Source organism: Tachypleus tridentatus, chromosome 9 (assembly GCF_004210375.1).
Source record: "Tachypleus tridentatus isolate NWPU-2018 chromosome 9, ASM421037v1, whole genome shotgun sequence".
Classification (NCBI taxonomy): Eukaryota; Metazoa; Arthropoda; class Merostomata; order Xiphosura; family Limulidae; genus Tachypleus; species Tachypleus tridentatus.
The window spans coordinates 167,873,511-167,888,649 of record NC_134833.1 but is presented as its reverse complement, the minus strand read 5'-3'; the positions used below and the strand labels follow the sequence as shown (position 1 = coordinate 167,888,649).

At 33.4% G+C, this 15,139-nt stretch overlaps 1 protein-coding gene across 1 annotated transcript in view; it reads left to right on the top strand.

The window, feature by feature from the left end:
* The window catches only part of LOC143227576 (muscle-specific protein 300 kDa-like), a 134,068-nt gene that overhangs the window by 51,857 nt on the left and 67,072 nt on the right, over positions 1 to 15,139 (top strand). Inside the window, 8 exon segments of the mRNA XM_076459005.1 lie at positions 4,335 to 4,383; positions 4,386 to 4,486; positions 4,694 to 4,861; positions 5,276 to 5,455; positions 6,083 to 6,241; positions 9,700 to 9,873; positions 10,148 to 10,324; positions 10,522 to 10,647. Of these exon segments, the coding sequence (XP_076315120.1) occupies positions 4,335 to 4,383; positions 4,386 to 4,486; positions 4,694 to 4,861; positions 5,276 to 5,455; positions 6,083 to 6,241; positions 9,700 to 9,873; positions 10,148 to 10,324; positions 10,522 to 10,647 (1,134 nt within the window).

The window sequence follows — 15,139 nt, the reverse complement described above, 5'->3', positions numbered from 1 at the left end:
TTGTCACTAGAAGTAAGTACACGTTTGTGTATAAAGGGCAGCACAGAATGTGAACAGCTAATCTTGTCACTAGAAGTAAGTGCACGTTTGTGTATAAAGGGCAGCACAGAATGTGAACAGCTAATCTTGTCACTAGAAGTAAGTACACGTTTGTGTATAAAGGGCAGCACAGAATGTGAACAGCTAATCTTGTCACTAGAAGTAAGTACACGTTTGTGTATAAAGGGCAGCACAGAATGTGAATAGCTAATCTTGTCACTAGAAGTAAGTACACGTTTGTGTATAAAGGGCAGCACAGAATGTGAACAGCTAATCTTGTCACTAGAAGTAAGTACACGCTTTGTGTATAAAGGGCAGCACAGAATGTGAACAGCTAATCTTGTCACTAGAAGTAAGCACACGCTTGTGTATAAAGGGCAGCACAGAATGTGAACAGCTAATCTTGTCACTAGAAGTAAGCACTACGTTTGTGTATAAAGGGCAGCACAGAATGTGAACAGCTAATCTTGTCACTAGAAGTAAGTACACGTTTGTGTATAAAGGGCAGCACAGAATGTGAATAGCTAATCTTGTCACTAGAAGTAAGTGCAACGTTTGTGTATAAAGGGCAGCACAGAATGTGAATAGCTAATCTTGTCACTAGAAGTAAGTACACGTTTGTGTATAAAGGGCAGCACAGAATGTGAATAGCTAATCTTGTCACTAGAAGTAAGCACACGTTTGTGTATAAAGGGCAGCACAGAATGTGAACAGCTAATCTTGTCACTAGAAATAAGCACACGTTTGTGTATAAAGGGCAGCACAGAATGTGAACAGCTAATCTTGTCACTAGAAATAAGTACACGCGTTTGTGTATAAAGGGCAGCACAGAATGTGAACAGCTAATCTTGTCACTAGAAATAAGTACACGTTTGTGTATAAAGGGCAGCACAGAATGTGAACAGCTAATCTTGTCACTAGAAGTAAGTACACGTTTGTGTATAAAGGGCAGCACAGAATGTGAACAGCTAATCTTGTCACTAGAAGTAAGTACACGTTTGTGTATAAAGGGCAGCACAGAATGTGAACAGCTAATCTTGTCACTAGAAGTAAGTACACGTTTGTGTATAAAGGGCAGCACAGAATGTGAATAGCTAATCTTGTCACTAGAAGTAAGTTAACGTTTGTGTATAAAGGGCAGCACAGAATGTGAATAGCTAATCTTGTCACTAGAAGTAAGTACACGTTTGTGTATAAAGGGCAGCACAGAATGTGAATAGCTAATCTTGTCACTAGAAGTAAGTACACGTTTGTGTATAAAGGGCAGCACAGAATGTGAACAGCTAATCTTGTCACTAGAAGTAAGTACACGTTTGTGTATAAAGGGCAGCACAGAATGTGAACAGCTAATCTTGTCACTAGAAGTAAGTACACGTTTGTGTATAAAGGGCAGCACAGAATGTGAACAGCTAATCTTGTCACTAGAAGTAAGTACACGTTTGTGTATAAAGGGCAGCACAGAATGTGAACAGCTAATCTTGTCACTAGAAGTAAGTACACGTTTGTGTATAAAGGGCAGCACAGAATGTGAATAGCTAATCTTGTCACTAGAAGTAAGTACACGTTTGTGTATAAAGGGCAGCACAGAATGTGAATAGCTAATCTTGTCACTAGAAGTAAGTACACGTTTGTGTATAAAGGGCAGCACAGAATGTGAACAGCTAATCTTGTCACTAGAAGTAAGTACACGTTTGTGTATAAAGGGCAGCACAGAATGTGAACAGCTAATCTTGTCACTAGAAGTAAGTACAACGTTTGTGTATAAAGGGCAGCACAGAATGTGAATAGCTAATCTTGTCACTAGAAGTAAGTACGCTTGTGTATAAAGGGCAGCACAGAATGTGAACAGCTAATCTTGTCACTAGAAGTAAGTATTACGCGTTTGTGTATAAAGGGCAGCACAGAATGTGAATAGCTAATCTTGTCACTAGAAGTAAGTACGCTTTGTGTATAAAGGGCAGCACAGAATGTGAATAGCTAATCTTGTCACTAGAAGTAAGTACACGTTTGTGTATAAAGGGCAGCACAGAATGTGAATAGCTAATCTTGTCACTAGAAGTAAGTACACGTTTGTGTATAAAGGGCAGCACAGAATGTGAATAGCTAATCTTGTCACTAGAAGTAAGTACACGTTTGTGTATAAAGGGCAGCACAGAATGTGAATAGCTAATCTTGTCACTAGAAGTAAGTACACGTTTGTGTATAAAGGGCAGCACAGAATGTGAATAGCTGATCTTGTCACTAGAAGTAAGTACCTACCAAAATACATTTTCATTAAAAGAAAATTATACTTTCTATTCTCCATACTGATATTTGTTCAATAAATTCTTGTTACCACCATGAGCATGTGTAAGCTTAACTTCATATATTTTTCAAGCCAAATTCTCGAACTAATAGTAGATGTTTTATTCTGTTCAATAAACAAACACGTATCTCACAGTTTAATCAAATACTACAACACATGCTATAAAAGTAAGTACACCTAACTGACCTATCTTTGATCAATAAACAAAAACATGAAACTCACAGAATAATTAAATAGCAGAACAGATGGTATAACTTTCGCTCGTAACACCAGGAAATTTTTCCTGACACTGAACTGACTCAGTCAAAAATATTTTTACTGTACTCTCATTTCTGTGTAATCCAAAAAGCTTCTCAGTACTAACTGTTATGAACTCTCTAGATCTTAACACCATCATAATGAAGTTTTCTCTGATGAAAATCTAACACTGATATATAGTTTCTTACAGTTTCCAAACCTTGACAGTTTTAACAAAATCTGATAAAAAAAGTTAAGTAGCTGTTATTACTGTAAAAGATTATATTGTTGAAATAATGGTTTTCCTAAGAAAGTTTAAGTAGCTGTTATTACTGTAAAAGATTATATTGTTGAAATAATGGTTTTCTTAAGAAAGTTTAAGTAGCTGTTATTACTATAAAAGATTATATTGTTGAAATAATGGTTTTCTTAAGAAAGTTTAAGTAGCTGTTATTACTGTAAAAGATTATATTGTTGAAATAATGGTTTTCTTAAGAAAGTTTAAGTAACTGTTGTTACTGTAAAAGATTATATTGTTGAAATAATGGTTTTCTTAAGAAAGTTTAAGTAGCTGTTATTACTGTAAAAGATTATATTGTTGAAATAATGGTTTTCTTAAGAAAGTTTAAGTAGCTGTTATTTCTGTAAAAGATTATATTGTTAAAATAATGGTTTTCTTAAGAAAGTTTAAGTAACTGTTGTTACTGTAAAATATTATATTGTTGAAATAATGGTTTTCTTAAGAAAGTTTAAGTAGCTGTTGTTACTGTAAAATATTATATTGTTGAAATAATGGTTTTCTTAAGAAAGTTTAAGTAGCTTTTATTTCTGTAAAAGATTATATTGTTGAAATAATGGTTTTCTTAAGAAAGTTTAAGTAGCTGTTGTTACTGTAAAATATTATATTGTTGAAATAATGGTTTTCTTAAGAAAGTTTAAGTAGCTGTTGTTACTGTAAAATATTATATTGTTGAAATAATGGTTTTCTTAAGAAAGTTTAAGTAGCTGTTGTTACTGTAAAATATTATATTGTTGAAATAATGGTTTTCTTAAGAAAGTTTAAGTAGCTGTTGTTACTGTAAAATATTATATTGTTGAAATAATGGTTTTCTTAAGAAAGTTTAAGTAGCTTTTATTTCTGTAAAAGATTATATTGTTGAAATAATGGTTTTCTTAAGAAAGTTTAAGTAGCTGTTGTTACTGTAAAATATTATATTGTTGAAATAATGGTTTTCTTAAGAAAGTTTAAGTAGCTGTTATTACTGTAAAATATTATATTGTTGATTTAATGATTTTAAACAAATTGGGTAAAAGGTTAAATACTTCATCTGAGATGAACAAAAATATTTTACTGGAATTATAACAATAATAGAGTGAAATATTTAATTTTACATTTTAACGAAAATGATTCAGTGAATGTATTGCTTTTCATTCCAAAGAGGAATTTTTGATAACAAGTTATTTTTTGAACCATAACTAGTAAGTATGAATAGGAATTATCAGGTCTTTAGAGTAATCTATTTATAATTTTGAACAAAAGATATTTGTATATTAAATTATTTGTTGAATATCATAAGGTAAATGCTTAATTAAGTAACACAAGATGATTGGAGTGACATATTTATAATTAAAGTTATTTGAAGATTTATTTATATTATACTACATAAATTGATTCTTTCTAACAAAATGTTAATATAACTGTTTATGTATGAATGAAAACAAAATTTAATGTGGCTATCACATTTTACTAAAGCATCTGAGGTTGGAAATAGAACAACAACAACCGCAGTTGTCAGAACTCAAGCTGAAGCTCAGGAGTTAGCAGAGAAAACAGAAGATTCCCAAGCTGTTGAACTCCTGACAGAAATGACAGATCGACTGACAGCATCATTAAATAGGTGTCAGGTGAGAGAAGTTTAGTAGGTAATACTAAATAATGTTTTAAGACTAGAAGTATGCTCAAATAGGGAGGTAAATAGGTTGTATTCAATTCACACTAAATTACCAACCTTAAGTAGTTGGGACTAAAATACCCAAAATACTTTAATAATTAGTCCACACTGTCCATTTTTGGGTAACTTCTCAATGTCGTGAACTTCTTTTCATACTCAGGAAATACTGAGTCAGTTGGAGAGTGAGCTTCAAACTCTTCAGAACTATCAACATGCTCTCCAAGAAACGGAGAAGTGGTTACTTCAGATGTCTTTCAATCTAATGTCACATCATTCGTTACAAATCAGCAGTCTTCCTCAGACTCAAGGCCATCTTGAAAAACACAAGGTTTGTAATTTGAACCTTTTAAAAAAGTGAATGTTATTTCTACTACATTGAAGTGAAGAAATATTAAATATCCTTTAACTAACGTCACTTCATTGTTTACAAATCATTCATCTCTCAGATTTAAGGTTTTCAATTCACAACTATTTTGTGAAAGATCAAATTTCTGTTACGGAAATTAAAGTTTAACAATTGCCAAAATAAGTTTGTTGAATTTTAAATCCAAATGTTTTTTCTTATTATTTAATAGTGTTAATCTTCTCTTGTTTCTTAACTACGTTTATAATTTTAGATTATTAACAAAAAAAGGAAAACTGTTTTTAGTAATTTTATGATTTGAACCTAACTTTACCAGTGTCAAAACAGAAAATCGTTTAATGGCTGCTAAACATTAATGTTGCTTCTTCTTATTTCTAGAAAGTTTTGGAAGAAATTGAGAACTACCAGACTGTGATTGACGGGGTTAAGGCAAAAGGACGGGTTATTGTAGAAACATACAAGGAAAGAGTTCCCTCGATAGAGAACCAGATAAATAAACAATTAGCAAACATCCAAGAAAGCTATGACTCTCTTCTTGCTAGTGCTGAACAGATAGAGGTAATTAGTGCACATTGTTGTTAGGTACATAAGAGTTTGGTAATCAGTGTTATTAATCTGTTTATATTACGTTTTAGTTGTTTATCTAAAGAGACCTTCTACGTTTAGCATCAATGAAGAACGACAGAGATTCAATCCCAGCTACTGTCTTCCACAAACACAGCCTTTCCCTAATGAAAGTGTTGGACTACCAGCTGAAGCATAGGATATAAATTATCAGTACCTGTTAACAGTTACAACAATTAGATTGGAATTAATAACTTGTTTTAGGTGATCACCTAGGCTAATAATCATAATAATGATAAACACTGTTGCTAAGTTTGTATCTTTTTAACAATATTTGTCTTTAAGAAACAAGTAGAAATTGTAAACAAAATGCATTAGAAATTTATTTGTCATTCATAACTGTCTTTTTACAGATCTAATTTTTAATTTTTTTTTAGGAAAAAGCATATTTAGCATGGCATGTTTCTCTTCTGTGGTTTTTATTATACAAACTCAACAAAGTTTATTAGAATAGCATAAATCAGTCTGATTACAACTGAATTTTTTTAGAAAGTTTCATAATTGTTTCAGAGATAATGAACAGCACTGAATTGGAGTAATAATAATAATGTTTTTTCGTAGACACGTCTCAATCAGGCTTTTCAGAAGTTTCGTACATATGAGGAAACACTTAACCAATGTGATAAGCTGCTGGCTGAGTTAGAACCTGGACTTGTTCAAGAAACTGAAACAGCTCATCTGACTCTGGAGGTTGCTAGAGAAAATCTAGATAATTCTAAGGTAACTTTCTTATTAATTTGTTGTGTTTTTGTATTTTATCCTGTTGTGTAGTAGCTGGTAATTAGATTATAATACTTTCAGTAAATTTTAAGTTAGTACAAGGACCTGGGTCCTGTTTGTAGTAGCTGGTGATAAGATTATAATATTGGGTTGAGGAATAATTCGTGGCGTCTTTTTAAGTTAACAAAATATATTCATAAATGAAACGCTTTACAAAATATTTCATGTCATTTGGTAGATAATTTTTTGCTCTAATAGATGGTGTGTTTGATTTTCATATGTCTTTGATTTTTGCTTTCATTTTCAGCTCATTAAATGGAATGTCAAGTGGACAAAATCGAGCATTTTCGACACCATCTGCTTTTCGCATTTAATTTCTTGCAATTTTGTTTAAAACAATGCATACTATATACCTAGGTATTACATGAAATAAAGTATCATAATAAATGTTTTGGGTGTAATGTGTTCATGCATTGAAGTATTGTATAGTCTTGCATGTAATGCTTGAATGAAATTATTTAAAAACGCTCACGAATTATTCCTCAACCTAATACTTTCAGTAGACTTTAAGTAAGTGCAAGGATCTGGGTCCTGTTTGTAGTAGCTGGTAATAAGATTATAATACTTTCAGTAAACTTTAAGTACAAGAACCTGGGTCTTGTTGTGTAATAGCTGGTAATAAGATAATGGTACTTTCAGTAAACTTTAAGTACAAGAACCTGGGTCTTGTTGTGTAATAGCTGGTAATAAGATAATGGTACTTTCAGTAAACTTTAAGTAAGTACAAGGACCTGGGTCCTGTTGTGTAGTAGCTGATAATAAGATTATAATACTTTCAGTAAACTTTAAGTCAGTACAAGGACCTGGGTCCTGTTTGTAGTAGCTGGTAATAAGATTATAATACTTTCAGTAAACTTTAAGTCAGTAGAAGGACCTGGGTCCTGTTTGTAGTAGCTGGTAATAAGATTATAATACTTTCAGTAAACTTAGTTAGTACAAGGACCTGGGTCCTGTTGTGTAGTAGCTGATAATAAGATTATAATACTTTCAGTAAACTTTAAGTACAAGAACCTGGGTCTTGTTGTGTAATAGCTGGTAATAAGATAATGGTACTTTCAGTAAACTTTAAGTAAGTACAAGGACCAGGGTCCTGTTGTGTAGTAGCTGATAATAAGATTATAATACTTTCAGTAAACTTTAAGTCAGTGCAAGAACCTGGGTCTTGTTGTGTTGTAGCTGGTAATAAGATAATGGTACTTTCAGTAAACTTTAAGTAAGTACAAGGACCTGGGTCCTGTTTGTAGTAGCTGGTAATAAGATTATAATACTTTCAGTAAACTTAGTTAGTACAAGGACCTGGGTCCTGTTGTGTAGTAGCTGATAATAAGATTATAATACTTTCAGTAAACTTTAAGTACAAGAACCTGGGTCTTGTTGTGTAGTAGCTGGTAATAAGATAATGGTACTTTCAGTAAACTTTAAGTAAGTACAAGGACCTGGGTCCTGTTTGTAGTAGCTGGTAATTAGATTATAATACTTTGAGTAAACTTTAAGTAAGTACAAGGACCTGGGTCTTGTTTGTAGTAGCTGGCAATAAGATTATAATACTTTCAGTAAACTTTAACTAAGTGCAAGAACCTGGGTCTTGTTGTGTTGTAGCTGGTTATAAGATAATGGTACTTTCAGTAAACTTTAAGTACGTACAAGGACCTGGGTCCTGTTTGTAGTAGCTGGTTATAAGATTATAATACTTTCAGTAAACTTTAACTAAGTGCAAGAACCTGGGTCTTGTTGTGTTGTAGCTGGTAATAAGATAATGGTACTTTCAGTAAACTTTAAGTAAGTACAAGGACCTGGGTCCTGTTTGTAGTAGCTGGTAATTAGATTATAATACTTTCAGTAAATTGTAGGTAAATAGAAGAACTAAATCTGTGTTATTTATTAAGTGTGAATTAGATGATTTGACCTCGTGAGGGAACAGTGTTTCTCACATGATAACACTTGATATAATGGTTGATGACTGTCAGGATTTGAAATATGGTGTGCAGAGGATTTTTCTGCAGTAGGTGTCTGTGACATGTTGGTGATAAATTGAAACAATAAATGGACAGCACAATTCGCTTGTTTTAAAATAATGTATTCAAAACAAGTCAGAAGTATTCACAAAAGGTAGTTACATTGAAGGAATTCAAAATTTATCTAAAACTCTAAATAATTCTTTTTATCTATCAAAAGTTATTTAGGCTGATTCAATTAATTTAGAACCCAACTGATAAAATGGACTGTTTTTCTTTACTTTGTCTCATATTGTACATTCTGTAATATATTCACTTATGTTACTCCTTAGGTTTCCATAGTTGTATTTCAAACTTTATGTAACTTTATCTTTCATCAGAGTACACACAGATGGAACACCTTTTAACAAGACAAATTATTATCCTTATTAATCTGTGAAATTCACATTAAAATATCACCTATTATGGCTAATCATTCACTTGATGGCTAACCTCACGTTTATGTTATCAAACTAATTTTCTGACAGAATTTCAATTGACTTTACTTATCAATTCTTCTTTAGTCCTAACCTTGTGCTTTGTTTGGTCGCCAATATTTATACATTGGTATCTCAGGCATCAAGTGTTTTGTAAAGTACGTGAGCAGTGCTGGTTCACAAAACTCAGCTAAGGCAATAAAAAAATAGCAGAGGTTTAAGTAATGTAACATCAACAATATTAGTAAAGCTTAGACACCAATGAAATGCAAACATGGCATGTAACTCTTACTGAGTTATATAACAAACTTGTCATAACTATCACCTTTCAATTTTACTTTTAATGTACTTGTTATTAAATGTAAATATTGTACTTTGTCTTGTGTGATGAAGTCATGTGGATATACTAAAACTAAAAACTTTTGTGAAGACATAACATCATTTTATTGTGGCATAGTCATGAAAGTCTATTGAAAATAGAGAGTTTTGTGATACAGATAATACTATTGTCTTTGCAGAATTGTAACAAAACCATGTAAATAGACTAAACAGACAAATGTTTAGTAAATGTGGAATAAAAGAATATACTTATAGCAAGGTTTACCTCAGAAAATGGAGATGTCTTGTAGATGTGTAGAAAATAAATAACTAATAATTTTCTTTAGTTCAAATTTATGAAGAGATGTTTAACTTGTTCAGTGCCACGGATGAGTTAATTCGTTCTCAAAAATACCTAACTTCAACGCTAGATGTCAATACCACACATGCATTTGACCTACTTACATATTGTTTCATTTTCGATCCAAAATGGCATCATGAAAAAGATTACAAAATGAAGAAGCATTAGATTTATATTTTGAACTTGGTTCAAAGTTGCCGTAGCAGTTGAAAAACTTGGTAGTCAACAGGTTAACAATCTTTTGCTGTTTCCACGTATATCAGAATATTGAATGTTAGTTTTTTCCAGACGGCACTCAGCCAGCTTGTGATGGCCAGACAGCAGCTACAGACTGCTATCCAAGGCTGTGTTGAAGCCACTACTTCTCTGAGCCGCCCATCCAGTCCTGAGGATGCTGTTGTTTCACCCTTGCCAGAGAGAGAAACACAAATCAAGATTCGTCTACAAGATTTTATTGAACAGGTGAAATTGTTATGAAACATTACTGGGACAAAAGTAGCTTTCTCTATACTAAAATGATTGATTTACTTTTGAAACTTTTCTTCCATCTTACAGCTACTTGCAGTTGAACAAAGCAATGTATATCTTTTGTACATCAGTTTATAAGTTTATTTTCAGAATGTAGTACACTGTATTTATACATGAATTTACTGATTATTGAAATGTATTTAGAACACATCCTGTCTTTCACAGCGTATATTACATGCATTAAGATCTGGTTAATGTCATATCTTAGGCTGAATCACGTATAGTGGCTATCAACAATGTTGTCCATGAATGGGAGGCTGTAACACAGTTAAAGGAAACCGTAGAGCACTGGGTTGCTGACCAGAAGGTTGTAGTCTCTCAACTAGAATCTGGACTTGTGGTTATGGAACCAGAAGTGCTTCAGCATCAACTGAATAACTTAGAGGTATAACTTCTTACCATTTGTCATAATATAATGTGTAACTACATTAAATTCTATCACAATCTATCTAGTGTAATATAAGAAAACGTCTTTGTACATGAACATTATACTTAATTCACAACAGTTCACAAAATATAATTTTTTTTCATATGAAATAAAAAAACATTTTAAGCTAATGTTCTTTTATTTAATCTTCACAGAACATGAAACAAGAGTTGGAGGAGAAACGTTCAGCTGTTCAAAAAATTGAACAGAAAGAACAGAGCACTCTATCAAACAGTGCTCAATCAGTCCTGAAGGAAAAGCTAAAAGATTTGGAAGACCAGGTGTGTTTCAAAGTCACTTTCTATTAAAATAGTTAAACAGAAAGAAGTAAGACTTCATGGAAAAGCTAAAACATTTTTAAAGAAAAGTGGTTATGGGAGCAAAGATATATTAATAACATCAAGGGTAAAGGAAAGTTCTGTATTCACCATCAATACAGTCACTTTAAAGTATGGTTGAACATTTATCTGGATATTAAACATTAAAGTTCTGTATTCTGTTATGATGAGAAACCCACTTGAAGTAAATATGTGTCTCAAGACAGCTGGTATAGGTATTAAAACTTTTATTAAAATAAAGTAGAGAAGAGCATTTTGACCTTCTTAGGTCATCTTCAGGTTAACCAAGAGAGTTTGCAACTGACCATTGCTGAGCACGTATCTCAGGTATGAGAGTGTAAATGGTTATGGGATTGTAGAGGACGTTGCAGTATATGTTAGGTTATTAATTAGTATAGGTATAAAGGTGTTTCTTAATATTGATTTAACTTTGGTTTCAGTTGTTGCATAAGTAGGGATTTTTTTATTTTTATGTTTGTTTATGTTAATTTCCCTACTTCATGTCTGGGTGTTTTCTATGGTTATGTTGTATTTATTTGAGTTGCAGTGTGGAAAACGTGTTAGAGTGTTTTTTGTGTTCTTTGAATCTGGTTTCCATTTTTCTGCTTGTTTCTCCAATATAGAAGTTGTGACAGCTGTTGCATTGTATTTTATAAATTATGTTGGTGTTGTGTTTGTCAGTGTAGTTTTACATAGTATGGACTTTAGTTTTGTTCCTGGTTTCTGGATAAATTTGGTGTTTACTAGAATTTTATGTTTTAGTACAAGTTTTTTTTAAATGTTGGTTATATTTTCACTGACTAGAATCAATCTGCACCGTGGTCTTCAGACCTATCCAATTTTCAGATTTCTTGTGGTCTTGTGGGCACTTTTGCCTGCCTTCTCATTGCACCACTTTCTCAGTTTTGGTCTCTTATGTGTCCTTCAGACCACTCAGTATAATGTTGTGCTGCTGCTTATGTATTGGTCAGTTTACATATGACTTCCTGCTTCACTGATTTTTGGTGCAATCTCCATTTTTTTACCTCTGACACTCCTCATCCAACCACATTGCACTGTGTGTGTCAGCTGTCTGCACATGCATTCTAACTTTGCCACATTGCTCGCCTGAAGGGCCAGATTTTCGTGTGTAGCTGTTTTAAAGGATTACAGTTCTTGCCATTATATGATTCTTCACTATGCCCCCTCTGAAAAGGGCTGTTAATCCAGTACGTCCATAAGACCAACCATTGTTATTAATATTCAGAGTTCATTATCAAAAGTCTACAAAATCTCCTTAACTTCAATTAAATTTCCTTTATGCCTACACCCAAAACTAATTTATGTTCACTCTGTCTGCTTTACCCTGCTCCTTCCAAGATAGCACCTGCACAATCCATGTATTCCTCACCTAATTCTGAACAATAGTCTCTCCATGTCTTTCCTGGTGTCCTTGTGTCGGCATCTTCCTTAACATTGCATGTCCATCAGAATTTCTCTCTAAATTCTCATATCCCATTTAAGCCGCTGTACAAACTTGTTTGGAACTTAATCTCTTGTTGTGCAAGGTAAAGAGAAACAAAAGTTTTTGACCAACCCAGGTTGTCTTTCAGGCCCCAGAAATTAATTTTAAGACTTTAAAGGGCTTCAAACCAAAATTCCTGTCACAAATTTTTGTTGTTGTTGTTGTTGTTCATCACTACCATATTTTTTTTATTTGGCCTTCTGAGAGGATTTTGTTTTGTTTCCCATGTTTTGGGCTATATGAGTAGGGTGACTTTGCTTGGGTCTTTAAGTTGCCAACCTTATCCATATAGTTTTATTCCTTCCATTTTTTCATCCTCTGGACTTTGGTTTATTTTCCAGATTAGTACTTTTATGTGGTCCTCCATGTTTTTTCTGCCCTCCATTAGACCTTTTGTATTCATGTTTTTTAAACTACCTTTCCTTCAAGTCTCTAATCTATGCCCAATATTTGGCTGTTCATGATGTACTTCTCCCTTCACACTGTTTCAAACCTTTATGACCATTCCAACCCTGTTTGCTTCCTTTGCCCAGCATGATTTTTTCAATAATTCCTAAGTCTGTTTCTTCCACAGCATCCTCATCTCTCCTATGAAATTTTTCCTATTTCCCTTCTGGCTTGAATTTGCCTGACATTTTTTTTTCTTTTCCTGATAATTGTCACTTTTTCATGTTTCCTTCCCATCATCAGATCCGTAACTTACCATGCATATTTCCATCTTCCTTTGGAGGGTATTGTCAGTACTGTAACTGTGTATCTGTAGGTGTTGTAGTTCCATCTTCCTTTGGAGGGTATTGTCAGTACTGTAACTGTGTATCTGTAGGTGTTGTAGTTCCATCTTCCTTTGGAGGGTATTGTCAGTACTGTAACTGTGTATCTGTAGGTGTTGTAGTTCCATCTTCCTTTGGAGGGTATTGTCAGAACTGTAACTGTGTATCTGTAGGTGTTGTAGTTCCATCTTCCTTTGGAGGGTATTGTCAGTACTGTAACTGTGTATCTGTAGGTGTTGTAGTTCCATCTTCCTTTGGAGGGTATTGTCAGTACTGTAACTGTGTATCTGTAGGTGGTACATACTTGGTTCTTTTTCTCTACATTGACCTTTATCTCATATTTGGATCCTGCCCTGTATTGTGTACTGCCTGACCCATTATAGTTAATTTTAAATCTACACTGTACAACCTGTGATCATATACCATGCTAGATGACTGTAAAATTGAGGCTTTTCCTCTCATGTACGTAATGTACAATTCTAAGTGCCACTTGATGTTGGCTGATTGGCTCTGTCAGTGTATCCTGTATGTAGCAAAATACAGTATCATAATGTATCACAAGGTCATGCTCCTTACACCACATTGAGATGGAGTGTTCCACATGACTTTTCACAGGTATTCCTTGTCATCTGTTTCTTCATAAGTATGTTTATCCAGAACTATAAATTCATGCACGTAAAGCAGACAAGGATTACTGCCCATCTCTGATGATCTGTGGCATTGAGGCTCTTCCTGCTACATACCTAATGTACAATTCCTGATACCAGCAGATGTTGGTATCAACTTCATCAGTGTGATTGCTGTGCATGTCAAGCTAAGTGTGCATCATACCACTCAGTTGAGAGCATGGTAGTGTCATTCTGCTGAGTTAAATGAAATGTTATCCTTCCTACCATGAACTTAATGTAGAGTTCTAGATTCTGCCAGGTGTTTGATGTAACACTTTGTTTTATATTGCAGTTTTCCCCTCCACATAAGACATCCTTTTTCCTATCATCTGCCGGAGTTTAGTTCATGAGGATCAGGTGTTGGTTGAAACTGGATCAGCCACATGAGTCCTTACATGTATTCTATTGAATTAAATTATCAGTTCAAGAAAATGTTAATGTTCTATGTATTCTAAAGATGGCATGTTAATGTTCTGTGTATTTCGAAGATGGCATGTTAATGTTCTATGTATTCCGAAGATGGTATGTTAATGTTCTGTGTATTCTGAAGATGGGATGTTAATGTTCTATGTATTCTGAAGATGGCATGTTAATGTTCTATGTATTCTGAAGATGGCATGTTAATGTTCTATGTATTCTGAAGATGGCATGCTAATGTTCTATGTATTCTGAAGATGGCATGCTAATGTTCTATGTATTCTGAAGATGGCATGTTAATGTTCTATGTATTCTGAAGATGGCATGTTAATGTTCTATGTATTCTAAAGATGGCGTGCTAATGTTCTATGTATTCTGAAGATGGCATGCTAATGTTCTATGTATTCTGAAGATGGCACGTTAATGTTCTATGTATTCTGAAGATGGCACGTTAATGTTCTATGTATTCTGAAGATAGCATGTTAATGTTCTGTGTATTCTGAAGATGGGATGTTAATGTTCTATGTATTCTGAAGACGGCACGTTAATGTTCTATGTATTCTGAAGATGGCTGGTATAGATATTAGTACTTTAATGCAGAGAACAACATTTCAACCTTTTCAGGTTAACAAAGAGAGAGTTTACCTTTACCTTCTGTACCCATTACCATACCACTTTAAATCATATGTGGGCATTCATGTTTTTGTTGTAAACATGAAAGTTAAATGTAAGTTATGTTCATATATTCAGGCTACTTTAAATCATAAAATGACACAATGTTTGAAGAAAACATGGAAACTATTGCTAACCCATTTAAAAACCCCAGAGGTGAAATTCTGCTGGTATTGGAACTTATTTATGTTAGGTTATTATAGCTGTGGACTTGTTTCAGCTGCATTGTCATTTTGTATGTTTACAAAGAGATTTTGTTTTCTTTCAAAAACTGGCTCACTTCACCCAGCTGAGCACTTTTACTGTTTTTTGTTGAGAATTTCAGCCTTGTTATAAACTAAAGCTATTAATAAATATATTTTTAAAACCTTAAAGCTAACCTTTATCATTAAAATAGTTATCAA